Source organism: Mastigoproctus giganteus, chromosome 3 (assembly GCF_048544385.1).
Source record: "Mastigoproctus giganteus isolate SK-2022 chromosome 3, ASM4854438v1, whole genome shotgun sequence".
NCBI lineage: Eukaryota > Metazoa > Arthropoda > Arachnida > Uropygi > Thelyphonidae > Mastigoproctus > Mastigoproctus giganteus.
Genome location: NC_143577.1, coordinates 131,158,314 through 131,180,178, shown reverse-complemented (window position 1 = coordinate 131,180,178; position 21,865 = coordinate 131,158,314). Strand labels below are relative to the sequence as shown.

Here is a 21,865-nt window from a genome sequence, read left to right as displayed (position 1 = left end):
ACTACAGAAAGAAAGATTGCATGATGTCAGAATGTTGTATTCTTAGTCTGACCAAGAGTAGCTCTTCTATCATAAATTTTCTTAAGAGTGAAGGCAATTTTTTAATTTTTGATTTCATATAATTTCTTTGAAGTCTGGTCTCACCAACTCTGTTGTAAGAGAGTTGAGAGGCCCTCTAAATTACTGGTATAGAACCTGTGTATGAAGCAGGGAATGGTTGTCTGGATCACCACAGTTGATTTTTCTATGTGACATTTAAATATGATTCTTCATTTATATGATTCTTCATCCCTATTTGAAAAATTATGATTCTTCATACCTATTTGAAAAATTAAATGGATACAAAATAACTGTGGATAGTGGTGTTATTCATTCCTTTCTGATGTCTCATTTTTGAAGGAATTCAGTGTCATGCATACTGCTTTAATTCCATAGTGTAAATATTGCACTATTTTAGTAATTAGTATGACAATATTACCACTGGAAATACTGCTGCTACTGCACCTAAGAAAGTTCCTAGTCTGTAAACAACAGCTGCCACCTTTTGACTTTCGAAAAGCTACAGATCAGGTAACTGTAAATAGGAGCTTAGTGAGTTCACATAAGATGGCAACATCATGCCTTGTGGTCAATGTCAGCACCTTTTGAGACTCAATGTGCGCACGCACTTTCTTAAACAGCAAGTGTCCATGAAGATCACCTAAATGCTTATAACACTTGTACACATTTTCAATGAAGTATCACGCACTGTAATTAACCTGTTTTCCAAAATCAGCTCTGTGGAAATTCCAACCTACAATATGTTCATGTGCAGCTGCCAACATCTATGGCAATTGTGTATGAGCATGATGTAGGTCTGGTAACCTCTCCAAAGCCTTCAGAAACTTGTTGCACCATTCATATATACTTAAATATGATAGGGTCTCTTTCTTGTTTTGTCAATTTGTCCTGAAGAAAGTCTGCTGGTTTCAGTTTCTCTTTTCACAGAAATCTGAGGATACAGCACTGTTCTACACTCAGAGTAACAGTATCACACCATGTTATATTGCACTTCTTATTTGTATCACAATGTGACAGGCTCTGAGAACAGTGTTCTCCGGAGTGAAGAGAAAAGTCCAAGTCAACACTAAACCACCTACACACTCTCCAGATGTAAGATTTAATAACTCAACTGTCTTAGCTTCATATTTTATTTTCTAAAAACTTTATAGTTTGCAACTTAAAATAAATTCTACTATATTAAGAAAATTAAATATAACTCGTGGACTAAAAATATGTACCTTATTGAAGAATCTAAATCAAGCCCTCCAAACAAAGATCCAGAGACTGAAGCAAATTGTTCACCATGACTCTCTGATGGAAAATCTCCGTTATAGATGGCAGGAAGAGCAAGGATTGAGTGAATGTCTTCAGAGCGGAATGTTTCCATATCAATCTCTGCTAAATTAGCATCAATATTCTTGGATAGATCATCATAACTAAGATCTTTATGACGTAATGATGTCGCAAAAATACTGGAAGGAGAATTTGGTGTTTTTCTCTGAACTTCCCTGTAAAGAAATACAAATAAAAGTACTAAAAAATAAAATTAATGTGATGAAAACAATACATTACTGTAGGTATTGTAAATAATTTTGATGAATTAAAAGTACTGATTAAGTCATCAAATGCAGACATTGTAGAAATAGCTTGTTTCTTTGTTTGGGGATTTATTAAGTGCATCGACATCTCTGGCCACAGTGTGCCAATAGTAAAAATAGCGGAAACATGGTGTCACTCACATGTAAGTGATGCTGAATTTGAATATGGGAGGTACAATGTATACAGGAAGGAAAGACAGGACAGGTAAGGTGGAGTGTATATGCTCTTACTGATGAAGCATATTAAATCTAAGGCAGTGCATCCAAATGACATGGGTGAGAAGTAAAGCTTACAATACCGGTATCCCGAATACCAGTAATTTTTTTCCGGTATTCAAATACCGGTATTGACACAAAAATACTGGTTTTTCGGTACTAATTAAAAAAAAAAAAAAGAAGTTTATAATTTAAGCACCTAAAGATTATAAAATCACCTTTATGTGATTCATCATCATCATCAGCCATTTTCACAATTTACTGAAGGATGAAAGCCTCTCCAGCAACTTTCCAGTTTGTTCTGTTTTGTGCAATGGCCATCCATTTACTACGCACAAACTCACGAATTTCACTTATCCATCTCCGCCGTTGTCTTCCAGGTTTTCTTCTAGCTCCTCTAGGGTACTATTCTGTTATTTTCTTAGTCCATCTGCCATCATTTCTCCGAGCTATGTGTCCTGCCCAACCATTTTAGTTCTTTAGTTTTGATAAGAATGTCCTTTACTTGAGTTTGCTGCCTAATCCATGTGTTTCTCTTCTTATCTAACAGTCTGATTCCCAATATAATTCGTTCCATTCTTCGCTGTGTAGTTCTCAGCTTCTCTTCCATTATTTTGGTGAGTGTCCAAGTTTCACTTCCATAGGTCATGGTGGGGAGTATTTTACATTTCAGACAAACTAGGATATTGCTCTTCACTATGTGACTATTTCCTGAATGCTATCCATGCAAAATTTATTCTTCTGTTGACTTCCAGCCATTTATCATTATTACAGCTAATAACTTGTCCCAGATAAATATATGACTCCACCTACTCAATTACTGCTCCTTCAATCATTATGTCCCTTTTTGTGGCATACTTGTTCATCATTACTTTTGTTTTAGCCATATTCATCTTTAGTCCAAAATTCTTACTAACTGTGCATAACTGATTAAGATTTTCCTATAATTCTTTGGGATCGTGGCTTATGACCACAATGTCATCTGCAAAAGATGTAACTACTATCAGGGGTAAAGGCAAGATTTTTGCTTTCATATAGGTGAATACAGTGGTCTCAAAGATTTTTTAAATTCATATACATTAGGACCAACCGATGATGCCACCAACAGCAAATTCTAAATGGGAGCGATCATTCAAGGAATTAATCTTGGAAGCTACAATGCTTTTCATACCAATTAAGAAATACTGTTGAAGGTTTAGGCATAAATGGATGTCAGAAAACCTAGTGAGACTCATGGGAGAAAAGAAAAATTATGGAACGCATATAAATTATCAGGACACACAGGTGTCTATGGTAGATATAAGATAGTCTGTAATCAAGTCACAAGGGAGTTAGGCAAACAAAGGAAGATTACGAGAAATCTTTGGCAAATGATGCAAAGAAGAACAGTAAAGACTTCTTTACTTATGTAAACTCTAGAAAAAAGAGGATGAATCAGATTGGTCCACGTGACATCAATGGTTTGATTGTTGATGCATCTGCTGAGGGAGCTTAAAAACTGAATGAGTATTTTGCATCTACATTCACACATGAGGAGTTACTCAGGGGGGTGAATGCCAGAAGTTTATCAAACTCTGCCAGGGAGCTGAATGGTTTTGTAATAACGCAAAACAGAGTAGAGGAGAAATTGTTGAAATTGAACATAAGAAAGGCTCTTGGGTGGATGGGATTTATCCAGTTATATTAAAGGAAGCAGCAAAGGAAGTTAGAAAACCCTTAACCATAATTATGAAAACTTCCTTGGACTCGGGGAAGGTCCCCACGGACTGGAGATGTGAAAATGTATCCCCAATTCACAAAGGGTGACATGAGTATTTACACACCGGTAAGTTTAACTTCTATTCCAGGGAAATTAATAGTGGCAATGGTTAAGGAAGCAATGCAGGATCATCTAGACAAGACTAGTTATAGTTCAGACACAGCATGGGTTTTTAAGGGGAAGTCATGTCTGACTAATTTGATTAGATACTAATGATGTGGTCACAAAGGAACTGGATGCAAAAAATAATTTTGATATCACATACTTGGATTATAGAAAGTTTTGAAACTGTGGCACATGGAAGACTACTGTACAAATTGAAGCAGTTTTACTGCAAGTTACTACAATGGATAAAAAGATGGTTGAGTGGGAGAAGACTGAGAGTGGTAATCAATGGACACTGAGGACACTGCTATTTGTGGAATAATATTATTAATCGATTCTCCCAGGGTTTAGTGTTCAGCATATTGTTGTTTTCTATATTTATTAATGATATTGATGAAGGTATGTCAGGATTAATGTCTAAATTTGCAGCCGATACGATGGTTGGAAGGTTTGTTAATGACATTAATGATAATACGGTACTGCACCAGGATCTGGTAAAGTTGAGCAGATGGGCTGAGAGGTGGCAACTGAAGTTTAACATTGACCAATGTAAAGTACTGCATAGGGGTAACAATAATCCCAGAGTAACATATCAACTGGGTGGTACTCAACTCAGTGTAGTGGAGAATGAAAAGGACCTGGGGGTAATTGTGCACTCACACATGAAGATTTCTGAGCAGTTCTTGTCAATGACATACAGGAATTTTGCTAGCAAAGATAAGGAGGTGATTGTCCCTTTGTATAAGGCAATGGTCAGGCCACAACTTGAGTACTGTAAACAGGTGTGAAGGAATCATTTTAGGAAAGATATAGAGCTGCTGAAACAAAGCGTTACTGTTACCAAGAAAGGCTTAAGTTCCACAAATTGCAGCTTCTGGAGACTAGTCACCTGCAAGGTGATCTAATTGAGTTGTATAAACCCTTGAATGGTTTGAGCAAGCTCAATGCTGAAGGGAATCTTCCTCTTGCTCAGGTTACTCATCTGCGGTGACAAATTCAAATTGAGGAAAGACAATTGTAGAATAGATGTGTGGAAATTTATCTTTATCCAGCAGGTGGTTGATAGAACAAACTTCCATATGTTGTAGGGGAGGTCAACAAATTAAATAAGTTCAAGGTAGTCCTAGACAAACATTTGGTGTGAATGGATGGGCGAAATGGGAAGTCTTGCATTATATGCCCCTACTAATGCTAATAGAACCATAATGATGAAGAGGTTTAAGAAATGTACACACGAAAATTGAGAGACTTCTAGGTGAACAGAAAACTTACTATACCATCATTATGGGGGACACAAAACAGCAGAGAATAGGAAACTATAGGAAATTTTAGAATTTCCTATAGTTTCCTGTTCTGTGCTGAATATAAGATTTGTGGAATTTTCAGAATCTCAAGTAATGAACACTTTTTTCAAGAAAAGGGTGAACAGAAAGTGGACATCGAAAATCCCAAATGAATTAACAACTAATGAAATTGACATCATCCTCACTAACAGAATACATATTTTGAATGATGTTACCATCCTGAACAAGTTAAATGATGGAAGTGATCACAGAATAATAAGATGCACACTTGATATAAATGTAAGAAAAGAAAGGAAAAAAAACTGACTCGAGTATATAGTACGAGTCTTTGAGGTAACAGAATAAGAGAAAAAGCAGTATGTACTGGAAATTAAGAACAAGTCTGAGTTTCTGCAGACCTTTCAGGACCAAGCTATCGAAGTACAACTTTCTGAAAGAGATAAAGCCTGAAAAACTTATAATTAAAAGAAATCCAATCATGAAAAATGAGACTAGAAACACTTGTCATGGTGAACCAAATACTAGAAATGAAGAGCAAGGTAAACACCGACAAAGACAAAATTGAGTGTACTGAGTTATGCAAAGCCACTAGAAAGACTCAGAAAGACCATATGAAGATTTAACACAAAAAAAGGAGAAAAAGCATTAAGGGAAAACAAAGGACTTAAATCACCAGCCATCAGTAATACAGAAAGACAAATGATACTGAAACTGAAGAATAGCAATGGTGTACTTATAAATAGCAGAGAAAGCATAATTCAAATAGAGAATAGAGAATTATACAAGGAGCAAGGGAATGGTGTCAGCAGTGGGGAAGATGGATCACAAATTAGTAACACATATGACATACCCAATATGGGTATAGTCTGATTCCCAATATAATTCGTTCCATTCTTCGCTGTGTAGTTCTCAGCTTCTCTTCCATTCTTTTGGTGAGTGCCCAAGTTTCACTTCCATAAGTCATGGTGGTGAGTATACATTGATTCATTATTTTACGTTTCAGACAAACTGGGATATTGCTCTTCAGTATGTGACTATATTTCCTGAATGCTATCCATCCAAAATTTATTCTTCTCTTGACTTCAAGCCATTTATCATTATTACAGCTAATAAATTGTCCCAGATAAGTATATGACTCCACCTTTTCAATTACTGCACCATCAATCATTATTTCCCTTTCTGTGGCATACTTGATCATCATTACTTTTGTTTTAGCCATATTCATCTTTAGTCCAAAATCCTTACTAACTGTGCATAACTGATTAAGATTTTGCTCTAATTCTTTGGGATCGTGGCTTATGACCACAATGTTATCTGCAAATCTTAAATGGTTTAGGTACTCTCCGTTCACAATGACTCCTTTCTGTGTCCAGTCTAATCTTCTGAAAGCTTCCTCAAGGGCAGCAAACAGCTTCGGAGATATTGTGTCTCATTGTCGAACTCCTTTCTCAATTTTAAATTTCCTACTGTCTTTGTCTAGTCTAATAAAGGAGGTAGCACTCTCATATATTTTCTTCAAAATCAAAATATATGGAGTATCTATGCCTTGTCTTTCCAGTGCCCGAAACATTGCCTTATGCTGTATGGAGTCAAATGCCTTTTCATAATCCACAAATGCCAGGCATAATGGTGTTTTCTATTCATTTGCTTTCTCCATTAGCTGTGATATTACGTGAAGGTGATCCATAGTTGAGAATCCTGTCCTAAAGCCAACTTGCTCTTTCGTTTGATTCTCATCAATTCCATAATCTGTTAGTAATGACCCTTGTGAACAACTTGTAGATGTGGGATAACAAGCTAATTGGTCTATAATTTCCAATTTCTGATTTATCTCCTTTCTTATGCAGCAAAACTATGATTGCATTATTCCACTGCTTAGGCGTCACACCTTTTCTAATGCACTTTGTGAAGAGCCTTGCCAGTTTTTATGTTATGTCTCTTCCTCCCAATTATAACAACTCTACAGTAACTTCATCTTCTCCCGAGGCTTTCTGATTCTTCATTTTCTTCAATGCATGTTCTACCTCATCAGGAAGAATGTCGGGTATGTCATATGTGTTGCTACTTTGCAATCCATCTTCCCCACTGCTGGCATCATTCCCCTGCTCCTTGTATAATTCTCTATAGTAGTCTTCTGCTATTTTAATTATGCCTTCTCTGCTGTTTATAAGTACAACATCGCTATTCTTCAGTTTCAGTATCATTTGTCTTTCTGTATTACTGCTCATGGCTGCTGATTTAAATCTTTTGTTTTCCCTTAATGCTTGTTCTACTTTTCTTGTCTTAAATCTTCTTATGTCCTCTCTAAGTCTCTTTCTAATGGCTTTGCATAACTCAGTATACTCAACTTTCTCCCTGTCAGTGTTTTTCTTGCTTTTCATTTGTCGTCTTCGGTTCATCATGACAAGTGTTTCTTGACTAATTTTTTCTTCTTTGGATTTCTTTTTCCCATAGGGAAAAAGAAATCCAAAGAAGTTTCTTGGGCTTTATCACTTTCAGAAAGTTGTAATATTCCTCGTCGATATCTTGGTCCTGAGCAGTCTGCAGAAGCTCAAACTTGTTCTTAAGTTCCAGTACATACTGCTTTTTCTCCTCTTCTGTTATCTCAACAACCTTTGTATTATTTACTTGAGTCAGTTTTCTCCTTTCCTTTCCTACATCTATATCAAGCGTACATCTTACCATTCTGTGATCACTTCCAACATTTACCTTATTCAGGATGGTAACATCATTCACAATATATCTTCTGTTAGTGAGGATGAAGTCGATTTCATTAGGTGTTAATCCATTTGGACTCTTCCGTGTCCACTTTCTGTTCACCCTTTTCTTGAAAAAAGTGTTCATTACTGACAGTCCTTGAGATTCTGCAAATTCCACAAGTCTTTCACCTCTTTTATTTCTTTCACCAATTCCAAAATTTCCTATAGTTCCTCTTTCTGCGCTGTTTTGCCTTTTTCGAACCTTAGCATTGAAGTTGCCCATAATAATAGTGTTGTGGGTTTTCTGCTCATCTAGAAGACTCTCAATTTCGGTGTACATTTCTTCAACCTCTTCATCATCATGGCTCGATGTTGGTGCATAAATCATTATAATCTTTAGCTTGTACATCTTAGAAATCTTGAGTATTAGTCTTTACACCCTTGGTGATGTACTTTTGAATTCAAAATGTTGTTTTTAAAATCTTTATGGACCAGAAACCCAACTCCACCTTCACCCGATGGCATAACAGTTGATAATCCAGTTGTGAATGAATTTAACAATATGACAGATGCCAAGAGGGGTGTAGTTTAATATTTATAAAATTTAGGGATATTATCCCTAAATTTCATAAAAATCTTATATATATAATACTTACAAAAATTTTTAAAATACTTATTAAATTTTAAATATATATATATTTATATATTTAAAATTTAATAAGTATTTTAAAAAATTTTGTACGTATTATATTTTTTAAAGCTTCCAACTGCAGGAAGAGTCACTTATTCAACATATAACAAGACAGGCAACTCGTGACAGATTACACGATATGAAATGTTATATAATGAAGCCACTGTACAACTTCAGTTGGCACCACCGTAGCCCGGTGGGAAGGAACAGCAGTGCGTAGCACACACTTCTTGATTAGACCGGGGTTCGAGCCCGTCACCACCAAATACGGAGGATGCGGAAAGGTCAGGGAATGACCACCGCATATCCCGGAGCAATATGGCCTTAGTTGCTAATGCTCCTAAAAACCAAATAACAACAACTTCAGTTGGTTTACTGCACATATATAAATTATGCTATTGCACTCACTTATATGACAAAAAGTTCTCCCTGCAGTCTGAGGCTTAATTAGCCATAAATTTTATAAGTACAGAAATTGCAAAAAGTTTATTAATTATGCTTAAAATTTTAAAAATAGGTTAGTGCTACAAAGTAAAAACATGATACTATTAATTACTGCAAAATTTAAATTTGGAGAAATATTTATTGCATAAAACTTTGCAAACTTTTTCAAACTACAATTAATCCATTTATTTTTCAATGAAAAATTATTAACATTTTTCATTGAAAAATAAAATAATAATAAATCATTCTTATTTATTTCCACGGCAAACTAAATTGTAAATTTGAAATACAGTGCAACTTCGATATAACGTGCCTCTTCACACTGTAGTTTTGGATATATCTTCTATATGATCATGTTCATCAAAACAAATTATGAAAAAAAAAAAAAAAAACCAGGAGTGTGTTCAAAGAACTAGCAATCTCTTACTGAAAACTAGTACGAGATTGCTAGTTCTATCTATAGGTGTATCTACTGTACATTCTGCTACCATATTTCCAAGAGGGGCAAATCAGCTAAAAATTTACTATATATTCGCTTCGATATATTCAGTATTCAGTTGTAAAGTAATTTTTGTAAACAACAGGACTAGTCAGAGGCCAATTACTGTAAACACTCAGTTTCTCCTCACAACTAGGGTTGCAATAAAAGAATATATCAGTGGAAGGCTAATTACAAACAGCTAACAATGGGAGAAAATACAGAAAATGTTTATAAAGTGCATTACTTTAGTTACTAAGTAAATTTTTGTAAACAACAGTGCAAGACATCCTTTCTACAACTAGAGTATAGCTTAGTATAGCAAACACTGCCTAATGGCTAAACTACACAAAAATTAGCATTAGCATTAGTAGAGGCATTTGATGCAAGAAAGCAAGCTTATGCAGCATCAGCCAAAAAAAAAAAAAAAAAAAACCACTTCCACTTCACCCCTCTGTTCGTTCAAAATACCTGTCCAGCTGAGCCTTAAACTTATTTAAGCTATCAACCTCCACCACAAGGGATGGAAGTCTGTTCCATCAACCAACCACCCGCTGGCTAAAGGCAAATTTCCGCACATCTATCCTACATCTGTCTTTCCTCAATTTGAATTTATGCCCTCTCAGGTGATTTTTCTGAGCTAGAGGAAGAATCCCATCAGCATTGAGCATGCTTAAACCATTCAAGGCTTTAACACCTCTATCAGATCACCTCGCTGGTGCCTAGTCTCCAGACACTGTAATTTGCAAAACTTAAGCCTTTCTTTGTAAGAGCACCCCTTTGTTCCATACACTAATCTTGTTGCCCTTCTCTGTACTTGTTCCAGCAGCTCTACATCCTTCTTGAAATGAGGCCTCCAGACCTGTATACAGTACTCTAGGTGTGGCCTGACCATCGCCTTATACAATGGAATAATCACCTCCTTATCCCTGCTGGAAAAATTCCTGTATATCATTGACAATACTCCATGAGCTACTCTTGCAGCCCGTCTGCACTGCACAGAGAACTTCATATCTGCCTGCACAACCACCCCCAAGTCCCTTTCATTCTCTACCACTGTCAGTGTAGTACCACAGAGTTGATACATTGCTCTGGGGTTGCTGTTTCCCATGTGTAGTACTTTACATTTGTCAATGTTAAACTTCATTTGCCACCTCTCAGCCCATCTGCTCAACCTTTCCAGATCCTGTTGCAGCAGCATAGTGTCAGTAGTGTCATTGACAACCCTGCCAACCTTTGTTTCGTCTGCAAACTTGGACATTAAGCCCGATATACCATCATCAATATCATTTATAAATACAGAAAACAATAATGGACCCAACACTGAGCCCTGAGGGACTCCACTAATAACATCAGTCCACGATGAGCAGTGTCCATTGATTACCACTCTCTGTCTTCTCCCCCTCAACCACCCCTTTATCCATAGCAGCAATTTGCCTCCAATGTCACACTGCTCCAATTTGTGTAGCAGTCTTCCATGTGCAACAGTATCAAAAGCCTTCCTAAGATCCAAGTATATAATATCAAAGTTATTCCCTGCATCCAGTTCTTTTGTGACTGCATCATAGTATCCAATCAAGTTGGTCAGGCAAGACTTCCCCTTAACAAAACCATGCTGTGTCTGAGCTATAACTGAAGTCTTGTCTAAATGATCCTGCAGTGCTTCTTTAACCAGTGCCTCCATTACTTTTCCTGGAACAGAGGTTAGGCTCACAGGTCTATAATTACTTGTCAGCCTTTGATCCTCCTTTGTGAATTGGGGTCACATTTGCACATTTCCAGTCTATGGGTACCTCCCCTGAGTCCAAGGAAGCTCTCATAATTATGGCTAAGGGTTTGCTTACTTCCTTTGCTGCCTCCTTTAATATAACTGGATAGATCCCATCCACCCCGGGTGCCTTTCTTGTGTTTATCTTCAACAGTTTCTCCTCCATTTTACTCCCAGTTATTTCAAGATTCTGTAGCTTACTGCTAGAGTTGAATACACCTCTGGCATTCCCCTCGCTGAATAACTCCTCATGTGTGAATGTCGATGCAAAATATTCATTCATTTAGTTTGTTAGCTACCTGAGCAGGATCATCAACACTTGACCCATCAATATCAAGTGGACCAATCTGATTCATCCCCTTCCTTCTAGAGTTTACATAAGTAAAGAACTCTTTGCTGTTTTTCTTCGCATCCCTTGCCAAGGATCTCTCGTAATCTGCCTTCGCCTGCCTAACCTCCTTTGTAACTTGGTTGCATATCAACTTGTATCTATCATAGGCTTCTGTGTCGTGTTAATTTGTATGTATCCCATGCATTTTTCTTCTCTGCCATATGCCTCATTAGTTCATCTGTCATCCATTTTGGCCTAAACCTTGAATAATATTTCTTAGTTGGTATGTAAAGCCTAGTAGCTTCCAAGATAAGTTCTTTGAATGCTTCCCATTTTGAATTTGCTGTTGGTAACATCATCAGTTGGTCCCACTGTATAGAATTTAAATATTGTCTCAGTCCATCGTAGTCGCCTTTACGGAAGCAATAACCCTTCCCTTTACCCCTAATGGTAGTTACCTCTTTGAGTAAATCCCACTTCAGCACACTGTGATCACTGCCACCTAGTGGTTCATTTATCTGCAGATTCTTAATGCATGAAGAATCACTGCTGATAATCAAATCAAGAGTATTACTCCCTCTAGTTGCCTCCCGAACATGCTGATGTAGAAAACAATCATCCAATAAATCCACAAAAGCCCTGCTAGTGTGTGAGTAACCGGCCCCCAAATTCCAGTCAATATCTGGGAAATTAAAATCTCCCATTATAAGACTCTCTGATTTACTGGCCCACTCTATTTCCCTGTACAGTTCCTTATTATACTCATCAGAGTCATTAGGCCTATAGCACACTCCTACTCTCAATTTTGATCTCCCAATGCTTATGTCACACCAAACTGACTCCACACTGCACTGTCCAGCAATGTTGACTGGCTTCACTTCCTTGGTTTTTATGTGTTTCTTAACTAATAGCATAACCCCTCCCCCCTTCCTATCCTGTCTATCCTTTCTGTAGACGTTGTACTCCGCAAATTGAAGTTCTGCATCCCTTATATCTGTGTGACACCACGTCTCTGATATCCCAACAATATCTGCCTTCGATGTTTTGAGCAATACCTCAAATTCATCAAATTTATTTACTAAACTCCTAGCATTGGTGTACACGCAAGTATACCTGCACCTGTTTCTATTTTTAGCTACCCTAACACAACCCATGTGTTTACTTGTACCGCAATGGCTCCCAGCAGTCTCTGAAATACCATGCATCTTGTTTTTCAGGCTTCTGCTCATTCTAATAGAAGAAGTGCAAGAATCTCTTTCACCTCTGCCAGTGGCTACTGTCAATCTATTGGTCTTTGTCTCCCCCCAAGCTAGCAGTTTTCCGACCCACCTAACACTGCCTCGATAGCATCAGCAAATATTCTTGCACCCTTTCTATTTAAGTGTATCCCATCCCTGTAGAAGCAATCTCTCCTGTTAACAAGTACAGTCCAGGCTGAAAAAAATTCTACCACTTGAGCCTTGCACAATCTTTCCAAGGCCGAATTGATCGACAAGGCTCTCATCATATACTCCCTCCTATCGTGTCTGGGCAGAATTGCAGACACTTTCAAATTCAACCCTAATTCTCGGCTTTTGTTCAACAGTGACCTGTACTTGTTAAGTAATTCTGCCGGTCTCCTACTCTTAATATTATTAGTGCCAACGTGTACAACTATATCACCTTTTGTGCCCTTAAAAGATGATATTCGCTCTACAACGTCATCAACCTTTGCCCCTGGCAGACATACCCTGGTCCTGTTCCACCTATCTTTTTTACAAAGCATGTTCCCCGTTTCCCTGACAATAGAGTCACCAACAACTACTAGTTCCTTCGGGACCAGCGCATTCTGCCTTAGGGGTTGTCTCTGTGTCCCGCGATGCCCAAGTGCAAGCTCTGGCGTTGATGTGGGCAGCTGAGAGCTTGATGGGCCCCTCAATTTAGTTTCTTCGAGGGCATCCACCCTGTCCTTCAAGCTCTCATATAGGCCCATAAGAACGCAGAGTTGTTGCCTGATATCGATACACTCCTTGCATCGCACACACACAAAGACATCCCCCTTGGCAGTATCATGTCCCGTACCCGATTGCTCTGCAAACATCAAGCAAACAGTGCATTTTATAAGGCTGTGAGTCAGAGGACAACTGCCCCCCTCAGTTCTGCTGAGCCACAGCACTTCCATTAGCTTGAGCCTTTTGCTTTGCTGCTCTGGTCTGAGTCATGATTCTATTAATTTATTAATTAATTATGTTATGTTATTAATTATATTACGTTTGTAATCTAAGTCGTTATATGTATTTATTTAAACGTACAATTTAACTGCTAACGAAGTTCAACTAACGCTATCTAGTACGGTATATAACCTACGGTATCACAATGGCGGGAAGTTACTAATGGTAGCAGTAGTTACGAACACGTGGAAACCCTTACCGATACTTTTACAAGGCCGAGTAAAGAATAAATATACATGAATTGACAAGTGATTTATGGAGAAATCATGTGACTTCATTTTGGAACTATGATAAGCTAGGCTTTTTGGTTTTAATTTAGTTTTCTCAAAACACGGTAAATTCTAGGGCATCAGAAATAAATACATGCCGAAATTAGTAAATCAAAATTACTTAGGCCTGAAGTAATGGCCACCAAAAGAAAAAGTTATACAGTTAAAGAAAAGGTAAAGATTATCGAAAGAATTAAGAGTGTCGAAACAAAAGATGCAGTATATTTCGCAAGTATGGAATTACAGAAGAAATGATCTGCACTTGGATGAAAGAGGAAGAAAAATTGCACTCTTTCTTAGATTACATATAAGATGAAGTAGACTTCCAAAGAAAGAAAACAAAACTTTGTGAAAAAAATGATGTGGGCCAATGCTTATAAAGTGGCTTCTACAAAAGCATAGCGAAGGAGTACCGATATGTCAAGTAATTTTGAGAGCACAGGTAATTAAATTTTATAACCTACTCGGTGAAGAAGACACATTTAAAGCTTCTGAAGGGTGGCTTTGGATATGGAAGGCTCACCATAGGATATCCCAGGTTAGTCTTGAAAGCGAATCTGTATTTGGTGACATTACAGCAGCAGAAGCACTTCCTAAATTTTTGCATATGTGATTCAAGATGATAAATTCAAAGATGAACAGTTGTACAATGTGACAAAACAGCACTGTACTATAAACTTCTCCCCGACAAGTCACTGGATATAGTAATAATATAGTGCAAGGAAGCCCACAGGCTTTTGCCACACTGGCTGAGGGAGGAAGGGATGGAGGGGGGGGGGGAGAGAGAGAGAGAGAGAGAGAGAGAGAGAGAGAGAGAGAGAGAGAGAGAGAGAGAGAGAGAGAGAGAGAGAGAAACGAGTAGATAAGAAAATATAAATTATTTTCTTCCCTTCTAGCATAGGTAACTATCAACCTTTGAATTTATTCAAATTATCAGCCTCAACTACCTGTGAAGGCAACCTTATTCAGCAATCAATGACTTGCACTGAAAGAAAACTTCCTAAAATCTAGTCAAACTTCTTCCCCTGTAATTTGAAATTATTCCCCCTGCTTCTAGAATTCTCTAACACCAAAAATTCTGCCTCCGTTCATTTCACTAACCCCTCTCAGAGCATTATAAACTTCAATCAGGTCACCTCTCAGTTGCCTAGTTGCCAAGCTCTGTAGCCCACATAATCGGAACCCTTCCCCACATAGTCACCCTTTTGCCAATTTCATCATGAAAGTTGCCCGCCTTTGGACCCTTTCAAGGAGCTCAATGTCTTTTTTCAGATGAGGTTTCCAAACTTGAACACAGTATTCAAAATGCAGTCTTACAATTGCCTTACACAGTGGGACTATGATAATGTTTGCTAAATCATCAATAAGACAACAGGGGCTTTCCTGGCTGCCTGTTTGCACTGCTCAGTAAACTTCATATCCGCCCATATTATAACTCCCAGATCCCTTTCTTCCTCTATAGTTTTTAATTCAACCTCAACCAAGTGTATAATTTATTTTGGGGTTTCTATTCCCCAAGTATAAGACCTCGCAATTTGCTGCATAAAACCATAGCTGCCACTTTTCTGACCATTCTTGCAGCATGTTCGAGTAATGTTGAAGGAGCGCTGCTTGGTATCAATGATTAACTACTCTAAACCTTTACATTCATTATCTGGAAATTTTTACATCACACTATCCTTTCATCGATGTCATCTATGAAAATGAGAAACAACAGGGGTCCAAGAATTGATCCTTGAGGAACTCCACTTCTGACTTTACACTAATCTGAAGGATATCCATCGATCACAACCCTCTGCTACAGCCTTGCAACCACTCAGCAATCCATTTTAGAATTTTTCCAGTAATCCCAACGTGTTCTAGCTTATATAGTAACCTCTTGTGAGGGACTGAGCCAAATGCATTGCTAATATCAATCCAAATAAACTATATCAAAATTGTTCCCTATACCCAGTTCATGATATTAACTCTGTCAAAATAGCGTAATATTTTGAATAACACAGAACAAAACATGGTGCATGTGTATTATTCAGATTGCCACATCCATCTAATTGTCCCTGGACTGCACTCCTAATACTTGCATTTTAAGATTTTCCCTATCACTGAAGTCAAACTAATCAGTCTGTAATCATTGGTTATAGGTTGACAATTCTCCAATCCAAGGACTCTCTCCTGAGTCCAAAGATGCCCTCATAATTAACTTCAATGGTAGCTTCCCTCAAAGTTACCTGGGTATATGCCATCAACTCTAGGAGCCTTACTTGCCTTTATGCTTGAAAGTTCTTCTAATAAACAGTCATCTGTTATTTTGAAATGACTTATTTCATATTGCCTCACTCGCAGTTAAAAAGGCTCCCAACAAAGCGAGCATAAAAACTAACAAAAAAAGAATTACTGTGTGCAAACAACACTGGATATCATATAGTAAAGCCATTATTCATTACCAAAAGTAAATTTCTTGGTGTTTTAAGCACAGCAATATGAAATATCCAACTGTGATTTATAAAAATAGTTCCAATGCTTGGGTGACGATGATATTTTTACTTCGTGGTTTGAAAGTGAGTTTTTACCATTGTTGAGACCATTTATTTCCCAAGTATCATCACTTATTTCCCAAGTAATCCTTTTCTTCAGGGTCTTTTGGAAAAGACCCTGGAGAAAAGGCTGTTTTTTTTTTTTTTTTTTATGTAAAGCCCAAAAACGAGAGGTATTAGAACCTATAGTACTTAGTACCGTTCGTGGATTGGAGGTTGAGAAGACGAAAGAAAATATTTGCTGACATTGGACTTGAACTTCTGTAGATCGTAATTTTCAGGAAATGCAACTGGCAGGTTGTTGGGGACAGTAATTACAGTATACAACTGGTCAAGATGCATGGTCAGGGAGAACGGGAAAAGACCCAAACCCTCCAGCCCTTCATGAAAAGACAACAAAACAAATGGTTCTCATTCCTCAGCAGCTTTCACTTTCACTCACACTTTCTCTCTCTCTCTCGGCAGTGAAAGGATCAGAGTGGAAGCAGAGGGTGCTAATAATCTCTGGATACGACCAGGATGCCAGGCATTCCGTGCATGGCATCTTTTTTTTTTTTTTTTTATGTAAAACTCAAACACAAGAGGTATTGGAACCTATAGTACTTAGTACCGTGCTTCGGTTGGAGGTTGAGAAGACGAAAGAAGATATTTGTTGACATTAGACTTCAACTTCTGTAGACTACAATTTTCAGAAAATACATACGAAGGAAGGTTGTTCCAGAAAACGGCAGTTGAATGAATAAACGAGGAAGATGAAAAGTTGGTTCTGTAAGTTTGAAGTTGGACAGTAAATGGATGTTGGTTGGTGGCGGCACGTGTTTGGACTGTTTCGAAAGAGAGAGCGGGAATTATAGAAGCCAATTCAAAAGAACAGTGCCCATGAAAGTATCTGTAGAAGAGGCATGCAGCAGAAACAGTATGTCTATGAGACAGTGAGTAGAGAGACTCTGTTAGAGATGAATCATTAATTAACCTAACTGCCCTCTTCTGAATGGAATCAAGAAGCCTGAGAGAGGTTTTCGGGGCACCACCCCAGATGTGGGAACAATATTCCATGGCAGGGAGGATTTGCGATTTATACAGAGTGAGCAGCGGTTTGGAAGAAAAGTAACGCCCAGAGTGAAAGAGAAAACCAAGTTTTTTAGATGCAGAAGAAGCAATATTTGTAATGTGCTTGTGCCAAGAGAGAGAGAGATTAGAAGTCAGGGTAATCCCCAAAAGAGATATAACATTTTGCCTAGAAATTGCAGTGTCACTAAAGATAAGAATAGGAGCAGAAGAATCCTTTTTTGAGAGATATAAGACAAGACTGAGTTTTAGAAGGGTTGAAATCAACTAAGTTGTCTTTGCCCCACTGGAGAATTACCTGAAGACCAGCATTTAAGGAACTGGTAGCAGATTTTCGAGAAGTTGAAGCTGATTGAGCAGGACAAGGTTTCTCAAAATGGAAAGTGGAATGCAATGTGCTATCATCGGCAAAACTATAGATAGGATTTCCAGTCAATAGAAGAAGGTCATTAATATAAAAGAGGAAAAGAGTGGGGGAAAGAACTAAACCTTGGGGGACACTGGCATTAGTGGAGAAGTTAGAAGACAGAGAGCCATCAACCATCACCCTCAGTGAGAAAACTGGTTGTTTGTTTTGTTATTTGGTTTTTAGGAACATTAGCAACTAAGGCCATATTGCTCCGGGATATGCGGTGGTCATTCCCTGACCTTTCCGCATCTTCCTATTTGGTGGTGATGGGCTCGAACCCCGGTCTAATCAAGAAGCGTGTGCTATGCACTGCTGCTCCTACCCACCCGGCAGAGAAAATTGGATAACCAATTACTAAAAACAGTGGGCAAACCATAAGATGGAAGCTTGTTTAGAAGACCTTTATGCCAAACACGATTAAAAGCCTTTGAGATTTCAAGAGCAACTACTTGTGTTTCACCGAACCTTTCCATTGAATTAGTCCATAAATGGGTAACATAAGCCAGAATATCACCAATGGATCTACACTGACGGAATCCATACTGGCGATCGTTGATCAGACGGAAGATTTCTAGGTAGTTTAAGAGTTGACGGTTAATTGATTTCTCCATTACTTTAGAAAGAGCAGAAGTAATTGCAATGGGATGATAATTGGATGGGAGGGATTTGTCACCCTTTTTAGGAACTGGCTGGATATGAGCAAATTTCCAAGCAGAAGGAAAAACACCTTTGGAATAAGAAAGTGAAAAAAGGCGGCATAGAATAGGAGTAAGTTCAGGAGCACAGGTTTTGAGAACAAGTGGAGAAATACCATCGGTACCTGGAGCTTTCTTAGCATCAAGATTCGTCAAAATCCTTCTGACATCCTTTTGAAGGAAGACCACAGGAGGCATTGAATGCAGTGTGTTCGGAATTGTGGGAAGTGTTTTACCAAGATCATTAATACAACAGTTGGAAGAAAAATGGGATGCTAGCAGGTCAGCTCTATCCTTGGCTGAAGTGACAACGGAACCATCTGGTTTGGACAGAGGTGGGAGCAGAGATGGGCAAAAGTTGTGGCCAATAGCTATGGCAAGAGACCAGAATGCTCGGCTACCATTAGGGCAAGAAGCAAGTTTTCTACTCTTAGCCTGTTCAAACTCTAGTTTGGATTGATTAATAACAGCTTTGCAACCGTTGCGAGCTTTGGTGTAGGCAGAAAATGAAACTGAAGAATTAGAAACAAGCTAATTACGATATGCAACATTCTTCTCTTGAACAGCCTTAGCACATTTATTGGAAAACCAAGGTTTAGATAAAGGACGAGATTTTAAAGTGGAGTGTGGAATAAAGGATTACATTCCAGCAAGAATAATTTCACTGACACAATCTGAGCAAAAGTTGACATCAGAAATTTTGAAATAGTAATCCGACCAAGGAAAAGAAGTCTCGCAGGTAATTCCATTTTGCATTCTTGTAATGCCAAATAACACGAGGTTCGGAGAACCCATGAGATAAAGATTCCATTGGAGAAGAGACAATCACCAAGTTGTGATCTGAAGTGCCTAAAGGACCTCTCACTTCAACAGTCTACTTAGAAGGGTTGTTTGTGAGAAAAAGATCAAGCGTATTGGCTGTATGATTAGAATTGTCCGTTATTCTTGTAGGTAAATGAACACTCTGTTCGAGGTCATTAGTAATTGCAAAAGCCTCGGCATCTCGACCAGCTGGGTCGGTGTGACTAGAAAACGGAAGTCAACTGGAGTTGTGAACATTAAAATCACCAAGGAAAATTACCTCACTGTTAGGAAAGTTGGACTGGAGGAAGTCAAGTTGCAAAGAGAGGAAGCCAAAGAGCTCCAAGTGATTAGTGGAGTTGGGAGAACGGTAGAGACAACAGATGAATTTGACACAACGAGATAGAGAGATTTTAAGCCAGAGAAGATCAAAGAGAGGAGATTCCAAATTGCCAAGTCTCTTACAGGGAATATCAGAATGGACATATGCACAAGTACCACCTTTGAGGCGAAAGGAATCATACAGTGAATAATTTGGGCATCTGAAATGAGCAGTAGTTGAATCAACCGATAACTGAGATTCTGTCAGAAAAAGTACATGGGGTTTGGCAGACTGCAAGTGGAAATGGACATCGTTGAGATTAGAACTGAGACCACGTATATTTGTGAAATGAATTAGGAAGTGCTTGGGAGGTTTAGATCTTTTCACAGATAAGCTTGATCTATTAGTTTGACAATTCATGGTGTATTCAATAGTAAGAAAAAGTGGGTGGGAAATGCTGTATGAAGTAATGAAATTTTTGGATATGGTGTACACACGGGAAGAATATACCCTTGACATAAAGTGGCCTCGACAATGCTCTCCCCGCATGCACACTACTCGGACTCCCTCCAGTCACTATCTAGCAGAGTAAGATTATACACTAGCTGATCCAGAAGCCTCCTAGAGAGTTACCATTAGGTTCGGTCCGGTGTACTAACTAGTGGCCGGCCTGCGAACACCGTTTTAGAGCTGTATCCTCGAAATGTAAGGAATATTGGATCTCGCCACGATGTTCATCATAATCTCAAAAGTCATCAATCATATTGCATGATTGGAAGAGATAGGGAAGGGTTGACTGGAACTTAGCTCTAGAGACTAAACATGGTTTCCACCACTTCAAGCCTCCAATAAGCAAAGTGGTGGTATTGCACCAGTTGATGAGAGTCATCTACCACCTAGTGCTGTCTGGTAACATAGAGGGGAGGCATTCCTCCATGTGGTGTGGGGGCTACACCTCGACCCCTGCTTACGTTGGTTCACACCTGGGTGGTCACCCACCATGTATTTGTGCATGGAGGTTATACCCAGGATTACTAACAGTCCCACCATCGTGAAAGTGCAAGCAGAGGATTTGGCTGTCACAGACTGTCGGACTTCGCCGAAATTGGGTCCACTTGACTTGAGTGTCATCCAAATATCAGTTCCATCAGCGTTTTAGACTCCCAGGTAGCAAGTACAGCTTGTCCGGCATATCTGAGAGAATGTCTGTGACAACCTCAAGGGCCAGTCTCCAACTGCTGCAAATTGCAGACCTTAAGCCTCTTAAGTTCTTCAATTTGCCTCTTAACCTCTTAAGTTCTTCATTCCCCTCACCAATCTTGTTGCCCTTCTCTGTACACGCTCAAACAAATCTACATCCTTCCTAAAATGAGGCCTCCAGACTTGTACGCAGTACTCAAGACATGGCCTTATACAGAGGAACAAGCATCTCCTTTTCCCTGCTAGCAAAATTCCTGTATATCATTGACAAAACCCATGACCTGCCCTGGTAGCCTGTCTGCATTGCTCAGAAAACTTCATATCTGACTGCACAATTACTCCCAGGTCTTTTTCATTTTCTATCACTTAAGTGTAATACCACACAGTTGGTACATTTCTCTGGGGTTACTTCTACCCAGTAGTTTGCATTTGTTAAGGTTAAACTGCATCTGCCCAAATTTTCTAGATCCTGCTGCAGTAGCACACTGCCATTACTGTTATTAACAAACCTGCCAACCTTTGTATCATCTGCAAACTTTGACACTAAGCCTGATATACCTTCATCAATATCATTGATACAAAACAACAGTGGACCCAACACCGAACCCTGTGGGACTCCACTAATAACATTAGTCTATGAAGAGCAGCACCCACTGATTATCATCCTCTGTCTTCTCCCACTCAACCATCCTTTTATCCATTGTAGCAACTTACCCTTAATACCATTCTGCTCCAATTTGTACAGTATATAGAACTGCACATTTTGTAAGGGAAGAGTAAACTCCCCGACCCAATTATGCCTTTACATCTATAAATTGAAATTATTTAATTATTTGATAAACTATCACTTTGATTAATATCCATACACTATGGCTGATCTGCTAACCAGTGCATAGCAGGTCGAATTCCCTCAATATGAATT

At 38.5% G+C, this 21,865-nt stretch overlaps 1 protein-coding gene across 8 annotated transcripts in view; it reads right to left on the bottom strand.

Moving 5' to 3' along the window:
• The window catches only part of LOC150088273 (uncharacterized), a 730,398-nt gene that overhangs the window by 314,709 nt on the left and 393,824 nt on the right, over nucleotides 1–21,865 (bottom strand). For all 8 annotated transcript variants that reach the window (XM_090369435.1, XM_090369433.1, XM_090369432.1 and 5 more), the window contains one exon: nucleotides 1,281–1,550. In XM_090369435.1, the coding sequence (XP_090225561.1) occupies nucleotides 1,281–1,550 (270 nt within the window). The remainder of the gene's footprint in view (nucleotides 1–1,280; nucleotides 1,551–21,865) is intronic.